The sequence below is a fragment of the Crocodylus siamensis genome, chromosome 3 (genome assembly GCF_052110815.1).
Source record: "Crocodylus siamensis isolate JL-2025a chromosome 3, ASM5211081v1, whole genome shotgun sequence".
In the NCBI taxonomy this organism is placed as follows: Eukaryota; Metazoa; Chordata; order Crocodylia; family Crocodylidae; genus Crocodylus; species Crocodylus siamensis.
This window is the reverse complement of record NC_143397.1, coordinates 132,507,171-132,526,822: the sequence shown is the minus strand read 5'-3', so window position 1 is coordinate 132,526,822 and position 19,652 is coordinate 132,507,171. Positions and strand designations below refer to the sequence as shown.

Genomic DNA, 19,652 nt, shown 5'->3' with positions numbered 1-19,652 from the left:
ACAGCAGGTTAGAATGTTTTTAACATTATGGATTCCTGTGTGAAGTCTCTTGGTTTATCTTGTGAATTAGCGCAGCAATACACAGCACCTTGAAAGGATCAAAGCACCCTGGTTGAGAATCATTGCTTTAAGGCTTCTCTCATTTACATACTACTATCCATTTTTGGACTTACCACTATGTGCGCATTCAACGCAAGATGCTGCACAATAAAAATGAGTTTGACTGCAGAAAAATTGCAAGTATCAGAATAAAGGGGTGCAGTGAGGTCTTGTTTGAAGTGATCACAGGCTTCTAGACTACAGCAGTTCAGGTACTTCTATCCTCTGAGCTTGACTCTTGTCACTGGATCTGTTCACTACAATTCAAACGCATTTTCAAAAGTTAGAATGTTGCCTAATAAAAGCCCCCTTCATCGCTGCAGAAACCATTTACCACTTGGTGGTTAAAACTTCAATCTTCAGAAAGATCCAGGACGAGAACTTCAAGCCTTTGTGCAGCCACAGCAAAGCCGAGCACAGCTCAGAACCCCGCTACACGTTTTGAATTCACTGGTGAACTGTGCAGTACATGTGGGCCAGTCACATGTACAAAGCCATCGTGGCACAATTCATCGGTGAACCACGCAATAAATGGAGACCAGCCAAATTTGCCAAGTCAGCAACAGGAACTTGGGTTGCCGCTACACACATGCATGGGCACACACTGTGCGCCCGTAGGGGATGCCTGTGGTGCACATTTTGTAGGGGCGGGGGCGGCAGCCGCCGTTAGGGGGATGGGGGCGGGGGCGCGTGTGTAGGCCTGTGTATGACGCACACACTTCAGAGGCGAACCGCGCAATAAACGCGGCCCGGCCGCACGCAGAAAACCCGCCGACAGCGCCTCAGGCGCCTGCCCGGCCTCGCACGCGGCCCAGGCGAGCAGCGCCATGCGGGCGGGCCGAGTCACGGGTTCAGGCCCGGAAGCTGGCGGCGCCCGCGCGGCTAGGCCGCGAGCACGCCTGCAGCTGGGCCCGCACCGCGGCACCGAGTCCAGGGCAGGACCAGGCCCCCCCCCCGCACCGCTCGGGGCCGGCTGGAATCCTAAGGGTGGCGGTTGCCCGGGGGGGGGGGGCATTCCACCCCTCCCCCCCAACGGCGATCGACCTTTTGGGAGATGGATTCCCCTCCCCCCCTCCTCACGGGCCGGGGCCCAACCGCCTTCCCCCGCGCGAGGGGCGGTAGCAGGGCAGTAGCGCGCGCCGCTGCCCTCCCCGGCCCGCACCCCCGGCCCGCTCCCAGCACTAACGTCCTGCGTCCGCCGCGTCGCAGTCGAAGAGCAGTGAGGATTCTGCTTCCGCCCCCGCCCAGGACCTCGCGCCCGGACTGTCCCGCCCACGCCTGTCACCCCACCCAAATCGAGCGAGAAAAGCACCTCCCCTCCCTCCTCCGTCGGGGAAGGGGTGGAGCAGTTCTTCGTACGAGGCGACGGGGGAAGGGGGGAGCTCCCCGGCTCAGGCAGCGCGGCGGGCAGCCCCTGCGACGGGGCGGGCGGAAGGACCCCACGAGGCCAATGGAGCTGGTGAGCGGCTGCTACGAGCAGGTTCTGTTCGGCTTCGCGGTGCGGCCGGCAGAGGTAAGGCGGGGGGGCGATTCCATAGTGGAAGTGGGGCGGGGGGCAAGGGGAGCTGACGTTCTATTTCGAGGGTGAGCAACGGCCACTGGCTATGACGTAACCCTCCCGCGTTCTTCTTTTCTCGCCTCGCCCCGCCCCGCGACAGCGCTGGAGCCTGCCTGCTCACTTACCTGGCTGGGAGGCGCCTGGCGCTGTGCTTGCCGAGCGGCCATTTAAAGCCCAGGCAGTGCTGGCCCCTCCCACCCCCGCGTTTTGTCGGCCCGCTCAGTGATTTCACTGCAGGAGGAGTTTGTGTAGGCCTCTGATCAGCCTTACGTACTTTGCGCAGCTGACTGGTGCCTTGCGCCGGAAATACAGGGGGCGGCCCACGTGCAAAACCACTGTCACTGGGGGATCGCGCCGTGCGTTTAGGGCGGCGGCCCGTGCAACTGGGTCACTGGGGAGTCACGCAGCCAACGTGCAAGAGGGTTCTCATGCGGTTCGCTGGGGGACCGCGCAGCACGTTTCGAGCGGCCATGTGCGCAAAGGAATTAGCGCGCCACAAAAGGACCGCCCGGCTATAAAGCGAGGGAAGTAGCTACGGAGTTAATGCTTGGAAAGGTGTAAGTGCGCTAGAGCCAGACCCTGTGCAGCTGTCATTTGGGCGTGTAGCAGGGCCCATAGACCTACAGGGCTGCAGATCCAGAGTCTGCTGTCTGAGATCAGTGACCTGCCTATGTTCACTGCAGCCTCTTCCTGCCCCCCACTCCTCATCAGGATGCAGATGTGGCGTCTCGGGCAGTTCTGATTGATCCAGGTTAAAATCGGGACAAAAGGCCTAAAACCAGAGAACCGAATTGTTTTGCTTTTTATTTAAATTTTCTGTATTCCAAGCCAAATTGGCCAAAACAAATTCCAAATCCGTGAGTCGGTCCAGAACCACAAGTAGCCCTGCTACCGGCAAACATCCTCTACCCCCATCTTGGGCTTCAGATGTTTCCAGAACTTTTGGTGGCATCCTACTTGCAGGCCCGAGCTTGGAGGCTTGGGGTTTGGATGCCCCTGTGTTTTGCTTGCCCTCAGCCATAAGGCCCCAGGAGGAAGCTAGGGATGAATCTCCCCTTTCCATAAAGTGGGTATAAGGCCAAGACCTTCCTGCTCCAAAGCTAAGTGGGAGGTTTACTATACATTACCTTGGCAGGTACAGTACTATACCCGTGCCAGGAGAGCAGTCTTCCCCAGGTGCGACTAGGAAGACCACTTTAGTGATCACAGTGTTTCCCTTGCCAAGCAAGCATAAGACTATGTTTTATCTGAGCCCACGCAACCAGTTTAATCCAGGGCCATTTGTCCCAGGTTTTGATTAAACAGGCCAGGATAACTGCTTATACCAGTTATCAAGCTCCACCCTGCAGGCCAGATCTAGCCTGCAGCACTGTCATTCTGCCCATGGGGCTCTTCACAGGTCTGGAAATTTGGTGGCATCACCACTCCCCTACTGCCAAGTCTTCAGACCCAGGGGAAGTCCCAGGCCCTGTAGGTCTATGGGCCCTGCTACACGCCCAAATGACAGCTGCACAGAGTCTGGCTCTAGCGCACTTACACCTTTCCAAGCATTAACTCCGTAGCTACTTCCCTCGCTTTATAGCTGGGCGGTCCTTGTGTACTGTATCCCAGTCCCAGAGCACAAGGCCAGGCAGGGGCAGCACCAGGTTCCCAGGACCCAATCCCAGCACTTGGAGGTGGGATTACACAGTGCCAGGGCCCCAGGACACAATCCTAGTGGGAGAGGGCAGTACAGGGCACTTGTTTCCAATCTGTCCCACAGATCAGCCCCATGCCACTCTTCTGGCCTCTGGGGCCAAAAAAATTGAACACTACACAGGCAGCTTTAATGAAAATTACCCTGAATTAGCTTTGATTCTATTCCCTTCTACCTTACGTTCAGGTATTTCACATGTACTTGAAGTGGAACAAGGAGCTTGTAGGGTTCCAGGGTAGAAGGCTTTGTCCTGGGATAAACTGATCATCTGTTTCTAGCCAAGAAGAGTCACACAGCCCTTTACACTATAGCTTGTTCCTGGAATGCATGCCAGTGTGTTTAGGGGTGTAAGTTGTAGCTGTGTTGATCTAAGGCCATAGGCAAGCAGAGTTCTTTGGGTAAATCCAGTGTCTTTTATTAGACCAACTCAGATCTCTCTCAAGTACAAAAAGTGGGGCAATGGAGTTGTAACCAAGTAAGAGAAATGTGTTAGTCCTACATCCTCCCCCTCTATGCGGCACTGGTCAGGCCGCAGCTGGAGTACTGCGTCCAGTTCTGGGCGCCACACTTCAAGAGGGACGTGGACAATATGGAAAGAGTTCAGAGGAGGGCCACTCGTATGATCAGGGGTCAGCAGGGCAGGCCTTATGAGGATAGGCTACGGGACCTGAACCTGTTTAGCCTCCACAAGAGAAGGTTAAGGGGGGACCTTGTGGCCTGCTACAAACTGGTCAGGGGGGATCAGCAAGTATTGGGGGAGTCCCTGTTCCCCCGTGCGCTGCCAGGAGTGACCAGGAATAACGGTCACAAACTGGCGGAGGGTAAGTTTAGATTAGATATTAGGAGGCGCTACTTCACAGTCAGGGCGGCTAGGGCCTGGAACCAGCTTCCAGGGGAAGTGGTGCAGGCTCCTAGCCTGGGGATTTTTAAAAGGAAGTTAGATGAGCATCTTGCCGGGGTCATCTGACCCCGGTGCTCTTTCCTGCTAAGGCAGGGGGTCGGACTAGATGATCTACCTAGGTCCCTTCCGACTCTAGCTACTATGAAACTATGAAACTATGAAACATCTCTCTTTCCCACCCACCAGTGGAGGGGCAGAGAGACCCAAGCTGTGAACATGGGTCATACGAGGTCCCCAGAGAATTGTCTGGATTCTCCAGCAAGTGGGGGCCATACATGATCAGATTTATTATTGTAGATTTATATTGTGACTTATCCAAAAGGCTTGGTGGGAAAGATGAGACTAAGTTTGGGTTTCCATAACAGTACGTATTTGACTGTCTTTTCCAAAGGCCCTATATGGTCTTTTCAGGATAATACCAACCTATCTCTGTCGTCATGCATGAGAAATTCTGGGAACTAACAACCTTGTTAGACTCAAGTCACCCCTCAAAAAATGCCCACTCTTAGCTTTCACTCACTTCCTGACCACAGGAAGATAATAGAGCTGTTCTTCTGTTGTAAAGAGCTCAGAGCACAACAGGTCTGGATGGTTTTCACACTATGGATTCTGATTTGAAATCTCCTGAGTTTATGTTGTGAATCACATAGTTTCATAGTTTGTAGGGTCGGAAGGGACCTGAGCAGATCGTCTAGTCCGACCCCCTGCCATGGCAGCAAAGAATACTGGGGTCAAATGACCCCAGCAAGATGTTCATCTAACCTCCTCTTAAACACCCCCAGGGTAGGAGCCAGCACCACTTCTCGTGGAAGTTGGTTCCAGACCCTAGCCGCCCTGACCGTGAAGTAGCGCCTCCTGATATCTAACCTAAACCTACCTTCTGCCAGCTTGTGACCATTATTACTGGTCACTCCTGGCAGTGCTCATGGGAACAGTGACTCCCCCAATGCCTGCTGATCCCCCCCAACTAGTTTATAACAGGCCACGAGATCCCCCTCAGCCTTCTCTTGTGGAGGCTGAACAGGTTCAGGTCCCATAGCCTCTCCTCATAGGGCCTGCCCTGCTGTCCCCTGATCATGTGAGTGGCCCTCCTGTGGACCCTCTCGACGCTGTCCACATCCCTTTTGAAGTGTGGCGCCCAGAACTGGACGCAATACTCCAACTGCGGCCTGACCAGTGCCGCATAGAGGAGGAGGATCACCTCTTTGGATCTGCTCGAGATGCATCTGTGGATGCGTGACAAGGTGCGGCTGGCCTTCCTAACTGCCTCCAGTACTGCTGGCCCATGTTCATCTTGGAGTCAATGATGACTCCAAGATCCTTTTCCGCCTCCGTGATGACAAGAGGGGAGTTCCCTAACCTGTAAGTATGGTGCCAGTTGTTCCTCCCGAGGTGCATCGCCTTGCACTTGTCTGTGTTGAAACCCATCCTATTCTCGTCCGCCCACCCTTGTAACCTGTCTAGATCTGATTGTAGCCTGTTGCATCCTTCCAGTGTACCCGCGTCCCCCCACATCTTAGTGTCATCAGCAAATTTGAACAGGGTGCTTTTTACCCCCTCATCCAAATCACTGATGAAGATGTTGAACAGTGTGGGCCTGAGGACCGAGCCCTGCGGAACCCCACTGCCCACGTCCTTCCAGGTTGAGAAGGACCCATCCACTACCACCCTCTGGGTGCGGCCCTCCAGCCAGTTGGCGATCCATTTGACTGTGTGGGTGTCTACACCACAGCCCCCCAGTTTCTTAATGAGAACGGGGTGAGAGACAGTGTCAAAAGCCTTCCAGAAGTCCAGGAAGACTATATCCACTGCTACCCCTGCGTCTAATGATCTGGTGATCTGATCGTAAAAGGCCACCAGGGTGGTCTGACAGGACCTGCCACTGATGAACCCATGCTGGTTGCCCCTAAGCATGCAGTCCCGTGCTGGCCCCTCCTGGATGTGTGCCAGCATAATTTTCTCAAACAGCTTGCCTAGGATTGAGGTAAGACTAACTGGCCTATAGTTTCCCGGGTCCTCCTTCCTGCCTTTTTTGAAGATGGGAACCACATTGGCCCTCTTCCAGTCCTCCAGTACCTCACCAGAGCACCACGAGTGCTCGTAAAGCCGTGCCAGGGGACTTGCAATGACCTGGGCCAGTTCCTTTAGAACTCTAGGGTGGAGATCATCCGGACCGGGTGACTTGAATACGTCCAACCCCTCCAGAAGCTCCCTAACTAAATCCTCGCTAACTTGTTTGCACACCTAACAGCGCTAATATTATGTGGCACCCTTAAAAAGTTCTCGCAGCACCTCACTGTGTCGTGGCACTCTAGTTGAGATTCACTGGTCTAACCACTAGTATTATACTTTCTGCAACTTGTGATACTGTAAGTAGTAGGAAACGTGGAGTGTCACTTCAGTCACTTATAACTATTTTGTATAATTGGCAAAACATTCATAATTGTTTTGTTGTACTGTAAATGTGAGTCTTCAGATAGGTGCTGTTACCAGTGGGTTAACCGCAGACAGCTAGAGCACATTACTTTGTGTGTGCTTCAGAAAACAAGCTTGTTTATTTTGTATTTAATTTTCAGAACTGGACAGCTGTTCCTGACTTTACCCATCATGCCCACACTGCCTCATTATCAGCAGTTGCTGTGAATAACAGATATGTAGTTACTGGTAGTAGGGATGAGACAATCCAAATCTATGACATGAAAAAGAAGACAGAGTATGGGGCATTGCTGCAACATAATGGTAAGGAAATTTATCTTACAGGTATTAATGACAAATTCCTCATCACCAGTAAGCTATGTACCAAAGCACTGTCAATTTTAATAGGTTTTTACCAGAGAAAAATGCGAATGAAACCAAAGTGTGCGTAGATAAGTAAATGAGACTTACCTGAGAGAATGAGGGTTCAGATAGAATTCAGAGGGAAATGCTGCTCCTTTGCTTCAGAGGAAAACAATAGAAAGACAACAGTTATTTTAATATTGTGATAAAACTAACTTACAGAAAGAAGAATGTAATAAATCAACTAGTATTATTCTAATGAGTAGAACAAATGCCTGGCTGGCCTGTTTGGATGCTAGGGGTAAGCTGTTCTTCACAGCTATTTATATATTACTGTATACTTTATGTCTTTCATTATTCTTGCCAACACTGAGTGCTGTGTACTTGCAATCTTATATCTCCTAGGTACAACCAACAAGAATTGTATGAAGATATACATGCATTACTGGTGTCATCCAAAAATTAAGTCAACCTCAAGTCATTCTTTTCTTGCACTTCAAAATATAATGTTATATGTGGTGCTCTTAGATGCTTTGAAGTTTATAATTGAAATACCGAGGGTTATGAAGCTAACATTTTCAGTCTGTACCTGGCTATTCAAAGTGTACTGTTGCTAATCTTGATCTGCAGGCACAGTGACTTGTCTGGAGTTCTATGGTAATGTACACTTATTGAGTGGAGCTGAAGATGGACTAATTTATATTTGGAACACAAAGAAATGGGAATGTCTTAAATCCATTAAAGCACATAAGTGAGTGTTTTGAATTTGCTTATTTGCATTAATTTTATATTATACATATACACAGACACAGACACAGAAAACATGGCTAATTTCTTATTGTTGTATTGACTTTCATTAGGGGGCATGTGACATCCCTGTCTATTCACCCTTCTGGAAAATTAGCTTTGTCAGTAGGAACAGACAAAACATTAAGGTAAGTCAGAACTACTTGACCCTGTTAGTTCAATTTACATCAAAGGTGTAAAACTCATCCAGATTTGTGGGCTGGACGAAGGGCACAGGGCCAGTCTCTGGGCTGAATCAAGCCTTCAGACCAGCCCCGCATGCCAGACATAGCCCACACCTCTGATCCAGTGGCACACTGGATCTGACACAGAACCCGACTGTGGCCCTGATCCAGTCAGGCCCTGGATCCAGCATGCAGGGCTGGTCCAGCCTTGTGCCATGTACAGCTCTAACTGAAAGGTTCTGTGTGCTGTATGCTGCACACAGGATTGGTTCTAGCACATGCTGCATTGCAGTAGGCATCGCTGTGGGCTGGATGATATGGGTTTGTGGGTCAGATCTGGCTGTCAGGCCAGCTCTTTAACATCCCTGGTTTATGTCTTGTTCTGTAAGCAAAAACTATATATTGTGTTTTACATAAGTACGTTTACATAAGTCACATTCTTAGTCTAAACAAATGCGTAGGCATCAATTTGAAGAGGAAATCACTGGAAAAGAGTAGCTTTTAAAATAAGCGATGCAAATTTAACTGTACAGAAACAAAAATGTCTAGTGTTTAAATCTTCTTGATCATATGATATAGTATAATGGAGTCCACTCAAAAGCTCCTCTTCAGTGCCAGGAGTTGGTAACATACTTTAATTTATCTTAGCTATTTTTAAGTTTCATCATTCAAATTGTTTGTGTTGTTTCACAGAACATGGAATCTTGTAGAAGGACGATCTGCCTTTATTAAAAACCTGAAACAAAGTAAGTATCAATATGGATTTACATTCTAGTAGAATTAGAGTCTTAGCAAATGATATACATTGGGTAACCTGTGACTTAGAAATGACTGATTTTTAAATTATTCACTCTGACTTGACTAATTCACTCTGTTCCATTTTTAATAAAGATTTGTAACTGTATCTGCAATATTGAAATTCTGCTGTTAGCAGGCTGTAATGATGCTAAAATAAAAATCTCATTAACTGCTAGAAAGGTTCCTTGCCAGGCAATTTTAATTTAATTCTTTAACTATTATAACACTTCAGATTACCCAAACAGAATTTTTTTTTAGGAAAGCAATTTGATTTTTACTATTCATTCTATTTTATATTTTATTACTTGTTTCGAGCTTTTCTCTCAGTTTGTACACAAGAACTTGTTAGCTTATTTTCAAAGGATTTTCATTTCAGGTATTGTTAACCACATGGATTGCAAACATTGTAGAAGAAAATTTGCTTATTTACAAATATAATTTACTAGAAATTTTGTTAATTTTGTAATTTTTTTTTTTTTAACAAGACCTAAATACTTAGACCTGGCAGTCTCCCTTTTAAAAATCTATTTGGTTACTACTGGAATAAATCCAATTTAATATCAGAGTCTGATAAGCTTTCTTCTTCCAGCTAGGCATATAGGTTTCATTCCTGTAAAGGCTTAATAATATGCTTATACTTGCTACCAAATATACCATTGAAATCCAAAGGTAAAATCAAAGCACTTGCATAGGTGTTTGCAGGACCGAGTCATATGAAGAGTGTGTTAAAGAGTATGGTGAGGATGTCTAACATGAAATTGTGGAGAGACTGGTTATTAATACTATTGAAGTATTTAATTTTTTTTTACTCGTAATTATTTAGATGCGCACATAATCAAATGGTCCCCCAGTGGAGAGAAGTATGTGGTGGTGATATCTAATAAAATGGATGTCTACAAACTTGACACTGCATCTATCATTGGTACCATCTCAGCTGAAAAGAGAATTTCCTCAGTTCGATTTATAACAGTAAGTACAAAAAGGGAGGTGTTGGGAAGCTAACTTGTTTAAACATTTCTTCAGTGATTTTAAGTGAATGTATTTCTTCCTACCCTTTTTAAGGATTCTGTTCTCGCTATTGCTGGAGATGATGAAGTTGTAAGGTTGTACAACTGTGAATCCCAAAAGTGCCTTTGTGAATTTAAAGCTCATGAAAACAGGTATTTGTCCTCTTGTATTCCTTTAAAAGTCGTGGCACTACTTATACTAGCCCGTTTAATGGCAATGTTCTGCACATCAGCTGTAGAAGTTTATTTTTAAGAAAGAAAAGAGTATTGAATGGTTTCAATGTACTGAGTTGCAGATTCGGTTTGCATACTTCTGTATTCTCACTATGAATATGGATGTGCACACACTTTCATATGAATTGCAGAGACATGGTTTTGTGCAATTAATATTAATAGCTCAGTATTGGATATATGATAAACTTGGAAGAAATTCTTTTCCCCACAGCCGGTAATTAACTTGTGGAACTTACTGCCGCAAGATGTTGTAGAGGCTGATAATCTTAACCAAGTTCCAAAAAGGATTTGGGCAAATTCATGGAGGACAGGTTCATTAGTAAGTGCTAAACATGATAATAAAGAGTGCAGCTAGGCCTCTGAATGCTGGAAGCTGAAGCTACAAGGGACTAGTACCTAACTTTAGCAGTGGGGAGGGGACATGAATCCAGGATGCTGTCTAAGCAGGGGTGCTGGAACAGGAGTGGAGAAGTGTGTGTGTACACACATGCCTGCAGCCAAGGGGATTAATCCTGCTGCTGAACTAGGTGTTTTGTATTGTTCAGAATGGTCGCCAGTAATACTCTGGATCCCTCCTGCCTGCACCCCAGGGATGCTGGGCCACTTCCTATCACTCACTGTTAACCAGGCAGATCCTGGAGCCCCATTGCCAGACATGGCTCTGCTGCCCAGAGTGTAGAAAATACTGGTTACACCTCTTCAGGGGACAGATCAGCCTGGCTAGGTCCTGTATGTATACTGTACTCTTACTCCTAGCATCTGTGCTGTGCCGCTGTGAAATACAGGAGGTTAGTGGACTAGCTGAAACTGTGGCTTGACCTAGTATGGCATTTTTTGTGCTCTTGAGAATTTGAATTAATTTATTCATCTAACTCTTGTAATGAAAGAAGCTCAACCCTTTCCTGATAACGCCTTACAGAGTTGGAGGGAAGCAAAGAGAAAAAGTGCTAGGGAATCACTTAATTTTTTTTATTCTAGTACAGTTTTTTTTTACCCATACAATTTATATGCCAGTGTTTATACACAGAAGCGTCAGCTTGCACCTGTTTTCTAAACAGTGCTACATTTCTCAGGATTTTTATCCAGAGTTACAACAAATTACATCTTCTTTAATTTTTCCTTTGGAGTACATGTCAAATAGTTTTTACTAGTGATAAAAAATGGAGGTTCTGTGGTCAGTGAACCCCTGGCACCAGGCCTCAGAGTGGGTCTAGTTAAGGACTGCATTTTTTGATTCTCTCATCTGGCACAATAGTCTTAGTCTAGGCTATAGATCTGCTGCTGCTTTAACTATGGTGTCTGTGTTATAATAGTTTCATAGTTTGTAGGGTCGGAAGGGACCTGAGCAGATCATCTAGTCCGACCCCCTGCCATGGCAGGAAAGAGTACTGGGGTCAAACGACCCCAGCAAGATGTTCATCTAACCTCCTCTTAAACACCCCCAGGGTAGGAGCCAGCACCACTTCTCTTGGAAGCTGGTTCCAGACCCTAGCTGCCCTGACTGTGAAGTAGCGCCTCCTGATATCTAACCTAAACCTACCCTCTGCCAGCTTGTGACCGTTATTCCTGGTCACTCCTGGCGGTGCTCGGGGGAACAGGGACTTCCCCAGTGCCTGCTGATCCCCCCTGACTAGTTTATAACAGGCCACAAGATCCCCCCTCAGCCTTCTCTTTTGGAGGCTGAACAGGTTCAGGTCCCGCAGCCTGTCCTCATAGGGCCTGCCCTGTTGTCCCCTGATCATACGAGTGGCCCTCCTCTGGACCCTCTCCATGCTGTCCACATCCCTCACTTCACAAGTGCCCCTGCCCTGGTCACCATCTTAGGACTGGAAGTCCTGCCCCTGACCGATGACCTTTGCCACCATAAGTCCCTCCCCTTGCCCCCAGAAGTACTCTTTTTCAGAAGGGGGTTTGCCATCTTGGAACTGGAAAAAAAAACAAATTATATACTAAAAATCAAAATTGACAATAATGTATTTTAATTTTATTTTAAAAAATATTTTGTCCTGATTTGTGGGCATTTGTGTTGTGTGTATATAGAGGTGATTGCATAATAGCTCAAAATGAAGTCTTACTCTTATATATTGTGGAGGGTGAGAGGTATGGAGCCTGCGTGCCCTGCAGTGCCTCCCCACCACCACCAACAGCATGCAGCCCCAGCCCACCCTGTGCCTACTTCATACTGCTTGGGTGTGGCACATCCTGCCACCCCCTCGGCCACAGCGGAGCTGGGGCAGCTCCTTCAGACTGCTGCCGCCGCCACTAGCTCCAGCCCTGCAGTACCAATAGGGACCTGCGCATGTGGCCATGACCCAGCGTGGTCCGCGCCTGCTCTGGACTCATCCATGCAGGCTCAGCAGTGACAGCAGAGGTGGCTGCTGGGCAGAAACTTGCTTGGCACAGAGGAGAAGTGGCCCCTCACCCTCACCGTTGCTGGACAGTTCTTGGTGCAGCTGCCCAGAGCTTGTGCTGCGCTGAGCTGCCTTGCAGCTCTACTGCCATCACCACCACCTCTGGGCTGCCCAGCGTAGCAGCGGTAACAGTGAAGTGCAGCTGCAGGGCAGCCTGGTGCGGTATAGGCTCCAGGTGGCTGCACCAAGAACTGCCCAGCAACAGCAAGGGGGAGAGGCTGCTTTTCCCTCATGCTAAGCAACAGTTTCTGTCCAGTAGCTGTTTCTGCTGCCGCTGCTGAGCCTGGATGGGTGAGTCTAGAGTAGGTGTTGAGTATGCTGGGTTGGGGCTGTGCACGTGGGTCCCCACCAGTACCACTGGGCCGGGGCCAGCAGCGGCAGCAGCCAGAAGGAGTTGCTGCTGCCTAGAAAGGCAGTCTATCTGTGGAGCCACCCTAGCCCCAATGTGTGCCCAGGAGGCAGCAGGACATGCCGTAGCTGGGCGACACCTGAACCAGGCTGGACCAAGGACCAACCACAGGCTGGATAAAGCCCTTCTGTGGGCTGGATCTGGCCTGCGGGCTGTATTTTGCCCACCCCTATATTACTGTATGGCCAGGCAACAACTAAAGACATTTTTAACTGGTTAATCATCTCTTGAGTGTAATGTGTGCCAGGGGCCTAAATGTGGTAGCTCTGCCAGAAAAAAACTCTGTAACATAAGCAAGGCTTCATCTCATTTTGTCGTTAAATAAAAGCCTGTGGCTCTTCTGGTTGAGGAGAAAATCTTTATAAAGTGAAAGTAATAGAATCTATAAAAAGTGAAACAATATAGGAATACCTGCATGCATCTACAAAAAGTGGAAACCATAGCTCTGATAGGTATGAACTGCCTTGTTTTTCCAAATGGTATTAATTCAAATGCCCAATTGTTATGATTTAAATATTTACCTTACTGAATATTTCTCCAATGATTAGAGTATATAAAAATGTGGAATGAGTTGTGTTTGAAACAGAGATTGCCAAATAGGGTGGAGGCAGGGATGGAAAATATTACAGTGGAAGAGCATGTTACTTTCTTAAAACATCACTTGGCTTCAGTCTTGCTGCTGTTTGTATCAGGGACAAAGCTCCCGTTAACTTCAAGTGAGAACTAGATAGGATTTTTATGGACCAAAACAAAAAAGCATCAAAATCTAGTTGCATTAGTGTGTTTTCCCTGGTCTTCCCTGCAAAGTAGTATGAATCTTGTTTTATACCAGATGTTAAACAATAAAAATGAAAAAAAACCCATGAATACAACACAGAATGGATTTTATGGATTAGATGTGAAAGTGTGACAGCAGCTATAACTTAGTTTTGATTATAGGTTCCATTTATGGGGAATACAACAAGACATTTTAATTCCCATTTTAAATCCCATTGCTGAGTGGAGCCAGCAAAACAAAAAAAGTCTGTGTAACATGTCATGATGCACCAGTTTTGGAAGTCATTTTAAGATTTTAAGATTGTATTTTTTTAATTTGACAGTTTATACAGGGGATCTGCCTTTTACTAAATCTAAAGGGTCATTCATTAAATGTTGTTACCTGTTTATAGCTTACCCCTATGACTAAATAGACGGTCATATAAGATAACACAGTTGACCTCAATACCAGACAATACCAGGGGAGTCATGTATATTCTGTATTACCCTTAAAATACAGGTCTGGTATTCTGTCCTAATAGGTGCCAATTCACAAAGGCATATGCTGAAGTTCTTTTGATATCAGTCGCTTCTCGGCCTCTTGATGGCTCAGATCAAGTGTAGTAATAGTATAGTAGTAATCTCCTGTAACCTAGTTGCATTCCCTTCCTCACCCCCAACCCTCTATTGTTAGTCCCTCGCTTGGGCAATCTGCATTTCCCTATTGGCTATGTCATCTTTTTTTTTGGATTCCCAATCCTAAACATTTACTAATAAAAACCAATCTGAACCTAAGCATTTAAGTGCTTTTCTAAATAAGGGTCCTAACATTCTTCAGTACAAATTTTAGCAAAGGTAAATATTACTTTTTGAAACACAAGAGATGAAACAATTTACCCCCTACATGTATAGCTGCACCGTACACACCTAAATAAAGGTATCCACATACAACATCCATTGTATGCAATTTATTTTTTCAGTTTTGCCTTTTTTTTTTTTCAGTTTCTATCACTTCTTACGTTTGTCCTTATTGGCTTCAAGTTGTCATTGTAATAAGCAAATAATCATTTCATTTTGTTCTAGAATTAAAGATATATACAGCTTTGAAAGAGAAGGGCAACAGGTTATGGTTACTGCATCCAGTGATGGATATATTAAAATGTGGAGTCTCGATCTCAATAAGGTAAGCAGATTAACAACTTGTGGAAAAACTTCAGATAATAAATTTCCAGAATTTTAGATATTAGAATGTGTGTATAGGTTAATGCTAAAGAACAGCAGAAATTTATTTGTAATCTTGACATGGATAACTTTTGTACTATGTTCAGCAGCACTCTTTTATACATATGGATCTTTCAGCTAATTGTTTCTTTATTGCAGTGATTCTCAACTAAGATGTCATGGTACTCTGGGATTCCTTGAGATCCTTTCAGGGGTGCCACACACTGCTACCTACCCCTGTTATGTTTGCAAGCATGATTTACAAGATAAGCCCGTAGATTTCAAATAGAAATTCATAGTTGTGGTCTTTCTGAGTTCTTTGCAACAGAAAATATCTGTATTATTTTCTGTAGTCAAAAAAAACCAAAAAACCTAGAGCCATCATTTTCTGAGGGTGCTGTGAGTCCGTCCAGGGTTGCCTTGAGTCAAGAAAGGTTGAGAATTACTGCTTATTGTAACTTCTTAAATTTTTGGTAATGATAAAACATCTGGTAAAATTATCTAGATCAGTGGTTTTCAACTGGGTCTGTGGGCTACATCTAAGGAGACTGTGAAAGATTACTGTGATCAGTCAAAAGAATGTGAATACCCACACTTACAAAGGGCTCCACACCTCCATCTTACATTTTTAGAGGTCCACAAATGGGAAAAGGTTGAAAACCATGGATTTAGATCTCACTCCCCATCTTCTGGGTTTTGTTCTCTGATTATTAACTGACAAAGCTCACAGCTTTCTTGTCAGTTTAATGTCTGCTTGCACAACACTTCCCTCTTTGCCAATAAAAGAATGAGTGTATTTACACTCAAAAATAAGGGTCCTAACGTTCTTCTATATACATTTTAGCAAAGGTAAATACTATTTACCTGGTGATGGAACCCATTCTGTTTGCTGGCAGTATAATGGTGCATCTCCAGGCGCTAGGGGCTTCTGCTGCCATTTGGAAAACATCAGAAGGTATGCATAGGCAAGCCCGCACCAGCCTATTGCTGTGGTCCCTTCAGCAGCTGATGCCTTCTGAGGATATACTTTGCCCTGGCTGGCACTGCCACTGAGAGGAGCCAGCAAGCACCAATGAATGCTCGGTTGGCAGACAGCAGCCATCGTAGAATTTCTAGTGATGAAAAATAGCTCAATATAGACAAGGCTTTATATGCATTAATAATTGCTATCAACCTCAGCAATGCTGGTGACTAAACTTCACCCAAAACATAAAGAGTTTGTGTGTGTGTGTGTGTGTGTGTGTGTGTACACACACTTCATGCAAGAAAAAATGTTGCTTTGATTTGAAAAATTCAAAAAGCACTGAGCCTTTCCATATCATCCTGAACACTTTTCTGGCATTTTCAAACTTTTATTATTGACATAGCAAGCAAATTCTCTGCTTGAAAATGTCTTGCATTTTTCCATGAAGTATAAGGTGAACAGTTTTAGCAGTGCTAGCTTGTCAAAGCTAATGACTTTTCAATACAGATGAAGAACCGTAGCCAGTGATTCACACAGTTAATTCTCAATGTGGCTTGAGTTGTTGCTGTTCCCTGTTCATCCTCAGGACATATTGGCCATGTATACATATGTGCTTTACTGCCGAGTAGACTAATTAGCTGCAGAGTAAAGCATCATCATCTACACATGAGATTGTAGTAGGCTGCAGTAAGTTAATTTATGCCACACTAAAACAGTACTCTCTAGGACAGTACTATCTTATGTTAGGGTAATTTACTGTGATTAAATGCACATATAGCCACTGACCAACAGCATAAATTGCACCCAGTCAGCCCAACCAGCTGGGGGCTAGACTTTTGCCTGCTGCTTAGTCACACAGCTCCACATTTCAGCATCCTTGTGCCCCAGCCAGTCCCACCACCACCCAGAGCCTGGGGCTGAGCAGCCCTGGCATAAACTGCTCTGTCTCCACTCAAATTGCTGCTGTCCTGGGCACATGTAACTGCTGCACCTGGGAGTAGTTTACTCTAGCTCAAACTGCTCTGGAGTTTATTGTTTCAGATTAATTGCATGTGTAGATACATCCATTATGCTGTAATGATGTATGCTGGAATATTTGCCTAGACTTTCCTAGGATGCAGAATAACTTGCGTTTAGGACATACGAAAGATGTGGATACAGCAATGCATTTATAATGGTAGAAAGCTGTTGAGGGAACACCAAGAAAGCAGGCTACAATTAACCAGTTACTGCATTAGTAGAAAAATTAGTTCACTTGAATTAGCTTGACACTGCTAAGAAGTCCCATTAAAATGAAGGTTAACCATTTGGAGCTCTATTATCTAACTTTGAAGTTTCTACACTACAACAACTAGCTCAGCTAACAGTGCTTCAGTAACATTAAATTACCTGAGTTGAGTTAATATTAATGAAAAGCACATTTTGCTTGTCGAGGCTTGTCCCTAAAGGAACTCTCTCCTTGACAGTTTACAAAACCAAAGGTAAAAGTTGAGTTGTGAGCAGGATGTTGTACAAGTTATGGGCTTACTTCTTACATGTGTAGGCCCTTAGCTTCCTGTGATATCAGTGGGAATTAGGCATATAAAATACCTTTTAAAAAAAGTAATCTAAGCCTATGTTAAGCTATATTGGAATAAGTCTGAATGAATCTATTTTTTTTTCTCAGATCCAGGATGCTCCATCTTTACTGTGTGAAGTCAATACTAAAGCGAGGCTTACATGTCTGGCAGTATGGTTGGACAGAGCTTCAGAAATTAAAGAAAACTGTGACAAAGCTGAAACCTCATCCTGTGGTAACTGAAATTATTCTATTCATAACCCTATTTATTTTTCACTGGTGAGGAAGTAGAGCATACTGGAGAGAGTAAATTAGATTATTCTCTTTCTTTTGCAAGAGTTAACAGAATTTGTTTACCAAATTCCAATCAGTTGTGACTTTAAAGCAATTGAAAGGAGCAAACATTGGCCTGCAGTATGTTTATCACTATGATGATGCAGTGGGCACAAAAGAGCTTTGTGTGCTTGTCAGATCCTAGGTTGGCAGCTAGAGAAAAAGCCTTGCTTGTAAACTGAGTAGAGTTGACAGAGACCATTAAATAACTCCTATAGTGGCATTTGCAGAAATCACCTTTCAAAACAGAAGTAGACATTTAAACATAATTCTTTAAAGTATTTCTATCTTAGACTATAACACCTTTTTAGGGTACAACAACATCCTTACAGACTTAATTACTGAAATATTCCAAGCTGAGCAACATATTAGTTCTCTATATCCTACTGTAATCATTTTAAACTAAGAATCATTAGAGTGACATTTATGTAAAGTAAAATGCTCAGGCTCTGAGGATACTGCTCTTAACTGGAGGGATGCTAAGGATGGCTGTCTATTAGGTCACAAGCTTGTCAGTTGTGTGCATATCTTACATGCAGACAGACCTTTTATAGCTAAGCATTGGCCTAGTGTAGAAAATATGGACCAGTATATTTTCATTCTGCTCTCATGTGTGATCATCTGTTTAAATACATTAGTTTGCTCTTCAAAAGTATGAACACTACATGAAAAATGAGCATTTGGCCCACTCCTCATCTCCCCCAAAAATTGAAGACTGTATTTCCTTGCATACCATGTGCCCCCAGGTAGGACATTCATCTTGTTCTAGAAAGGCAGAATGAAGAGAAAAAGATGTTTCCAGAATCTTACGTGCCACAGCATGGGCTTACCATGACTGGTTACTAGCCACATGCAACAGGAACTTGTCACTTACCTTCTCCTTGCAGCTCCACACCTAAAAGTTTATTTACCCCTGTTATGGGCACTGCTGAATTGGCACGGCCAAAAATTGCTGGCACTAAGGCAGTGGCTCTAACAGAGTTAAACCTTTAGCTGTGGAACTGCAAGGAAAGGATGAATGATTCCTGAGGAGTGAACGCTATCCTTCCTACATATGGCTGGGAAGGGACCACAACCTCAGCAGCCATTCCAGGATTCCCATGCATCCTTCCCAGTATGCAATCAGCTTCCTTACCTAAAACTCACCTTTTTGTAAAAACTACGTGTCCAAAATTGGGGTCCATGTGTGGTATGCAAGTAAATACAGTATGTAGCTCATGCAGTTTCGGTTTATGTCAAAATGGGGTGATGTAAATATGCACATTGTGCTAACAGACACAATGTAGATTCAATATGTTGACTGTACAAATAAACCTATATGAATACTTTTCTGTTTGTTTTAGCAAATGAAGATGAGCAGCCACTGATTACCAGGAAAAGGAAAGTTTGTTGGTCTGATACTTCTGATAAATCAACAAAAGTAGAAAAGCATGTGACGCCCAAGAAACAAAAATTGGGAGGTGCACAACAAAAGAAGAAAAAAAATCTGCAGAGCTGAACATAAGTGTATATTTCCCACTCACATAATAAGCTGATATTAGTAAATTTGTTACCACTCTTTTTCTTTTTATACCTCTTACTTCTGCTAATGATATTTTTCCTTCCCAAGGTATAAAACTCTCTTTGTTTTCAGAAGTGGTGATTTTTTTTTTTCTTTTGAACTGGTAAATACTGAACTGTTTTGGAAGATGGTGGAACAGATGGTACCAACTTCTCTTGAACCCTATCATGGTGAAATGAATACATAATGTAGAATATTTCATTTATATTTTCATATATACCAAATATAACATAAATTATCTCTTTGAATGGGTCTTAACATTCAGTTGAAAACTACAAGGATTTCTGTAGCTCTGGATTGGTATGTTTTCTCTTTAACTGTGAAACCAAAACCCTGTTTAAATGAAATATATATTAAAAATACCTGCAATTGACTGTTTTCACACCCACGAGAAAAC

The 19,652-nt window shown here is 44.7% G+C and overlaps 2 protein-coding genes across 5 annotated transcripts in view; one reads left to right on the top strand and one right to left on the bottom strand.

The window, feature by feature from the left end:
* LOC149868828 (tRNA selenocysteine 1-associated protein 1-like) overlaps window positions 1–1,905 on the bottom strand; it is a 12,767-nt gene extending 10,862 nt beyond the window's left edge. For 2 of the 4 annotated variants that reach the window (XM_090039224.1, XM_090039227.1), the window contains exons 1-2: window positions 1,286–1,417; window positions 174–356 (exon numbers count right to left, since the gene is read on the bottom strand). The gene's annotated coding sequence lies outside the window, so the exon portion shown is untranslated. Of the gene's footprint in view, window positions 1–173; window positions 357–1,285; window positions 1,522–1,782 lie in introns of those variants that run through there. The other 2 variants (XM_090039226.1, XM_090039225.1) reach the window with 2 other exon arrangements.
* On the top strand, window positions 1,461–19,652 carry PAK1IP1 (PAK1 interacting protein 1). Its single transcript, XM_090039223.1, has 10 exons — window positions 1,461–1,612; window positions 6,831–6,993; window positions 7,663–7,783; window positions 7,893–7,967; window positions 8,697–8,749; window positions 9,625–9,770; window positions 9,864–9,961; window positions 14,702–14,801; window positions 17,470–17,596; window positions 19,038–19,652. Exons 1-10 carry the CDS (start codon window positions 1,550–1,552, stop codon window positions 19,190–19,192), a joined length of 1,101 nt encoding a protein of 366 aa, XP_089895349.1. The 5' UTR covers window positions 1,461–1,549; the 3' UTR covers window positions 19,193–19,652.

What these genes read in the sequence shown, in the direction of transcription:
- PAK1IP1 (XM_090039223.1), top strand. Translation starts at nt 1,550, where the DNA reads ATGGAGCTGGTGAGCGGCTGCTACGAGCAGGTTCTGTTCGGCTTCGCG. An exon ending in GGCATTGCTGCAACATAATG is followed by an intron (nt 6,994 to 7,662) that starts GTAAGGAAATTT and finishes CTTGATCTGCAG; the next exon opens with GCACAGTGACTTGTCTGGAG. An exon ending in GGAACAGACAAAACATTAAG is followed by an intron (nt 7,968 to 8,696) that starts GTAAGTCAGAAC and finishes GTTGTTTCACAG; the next exon opens with AACATGGAATCTTGTAGAAG.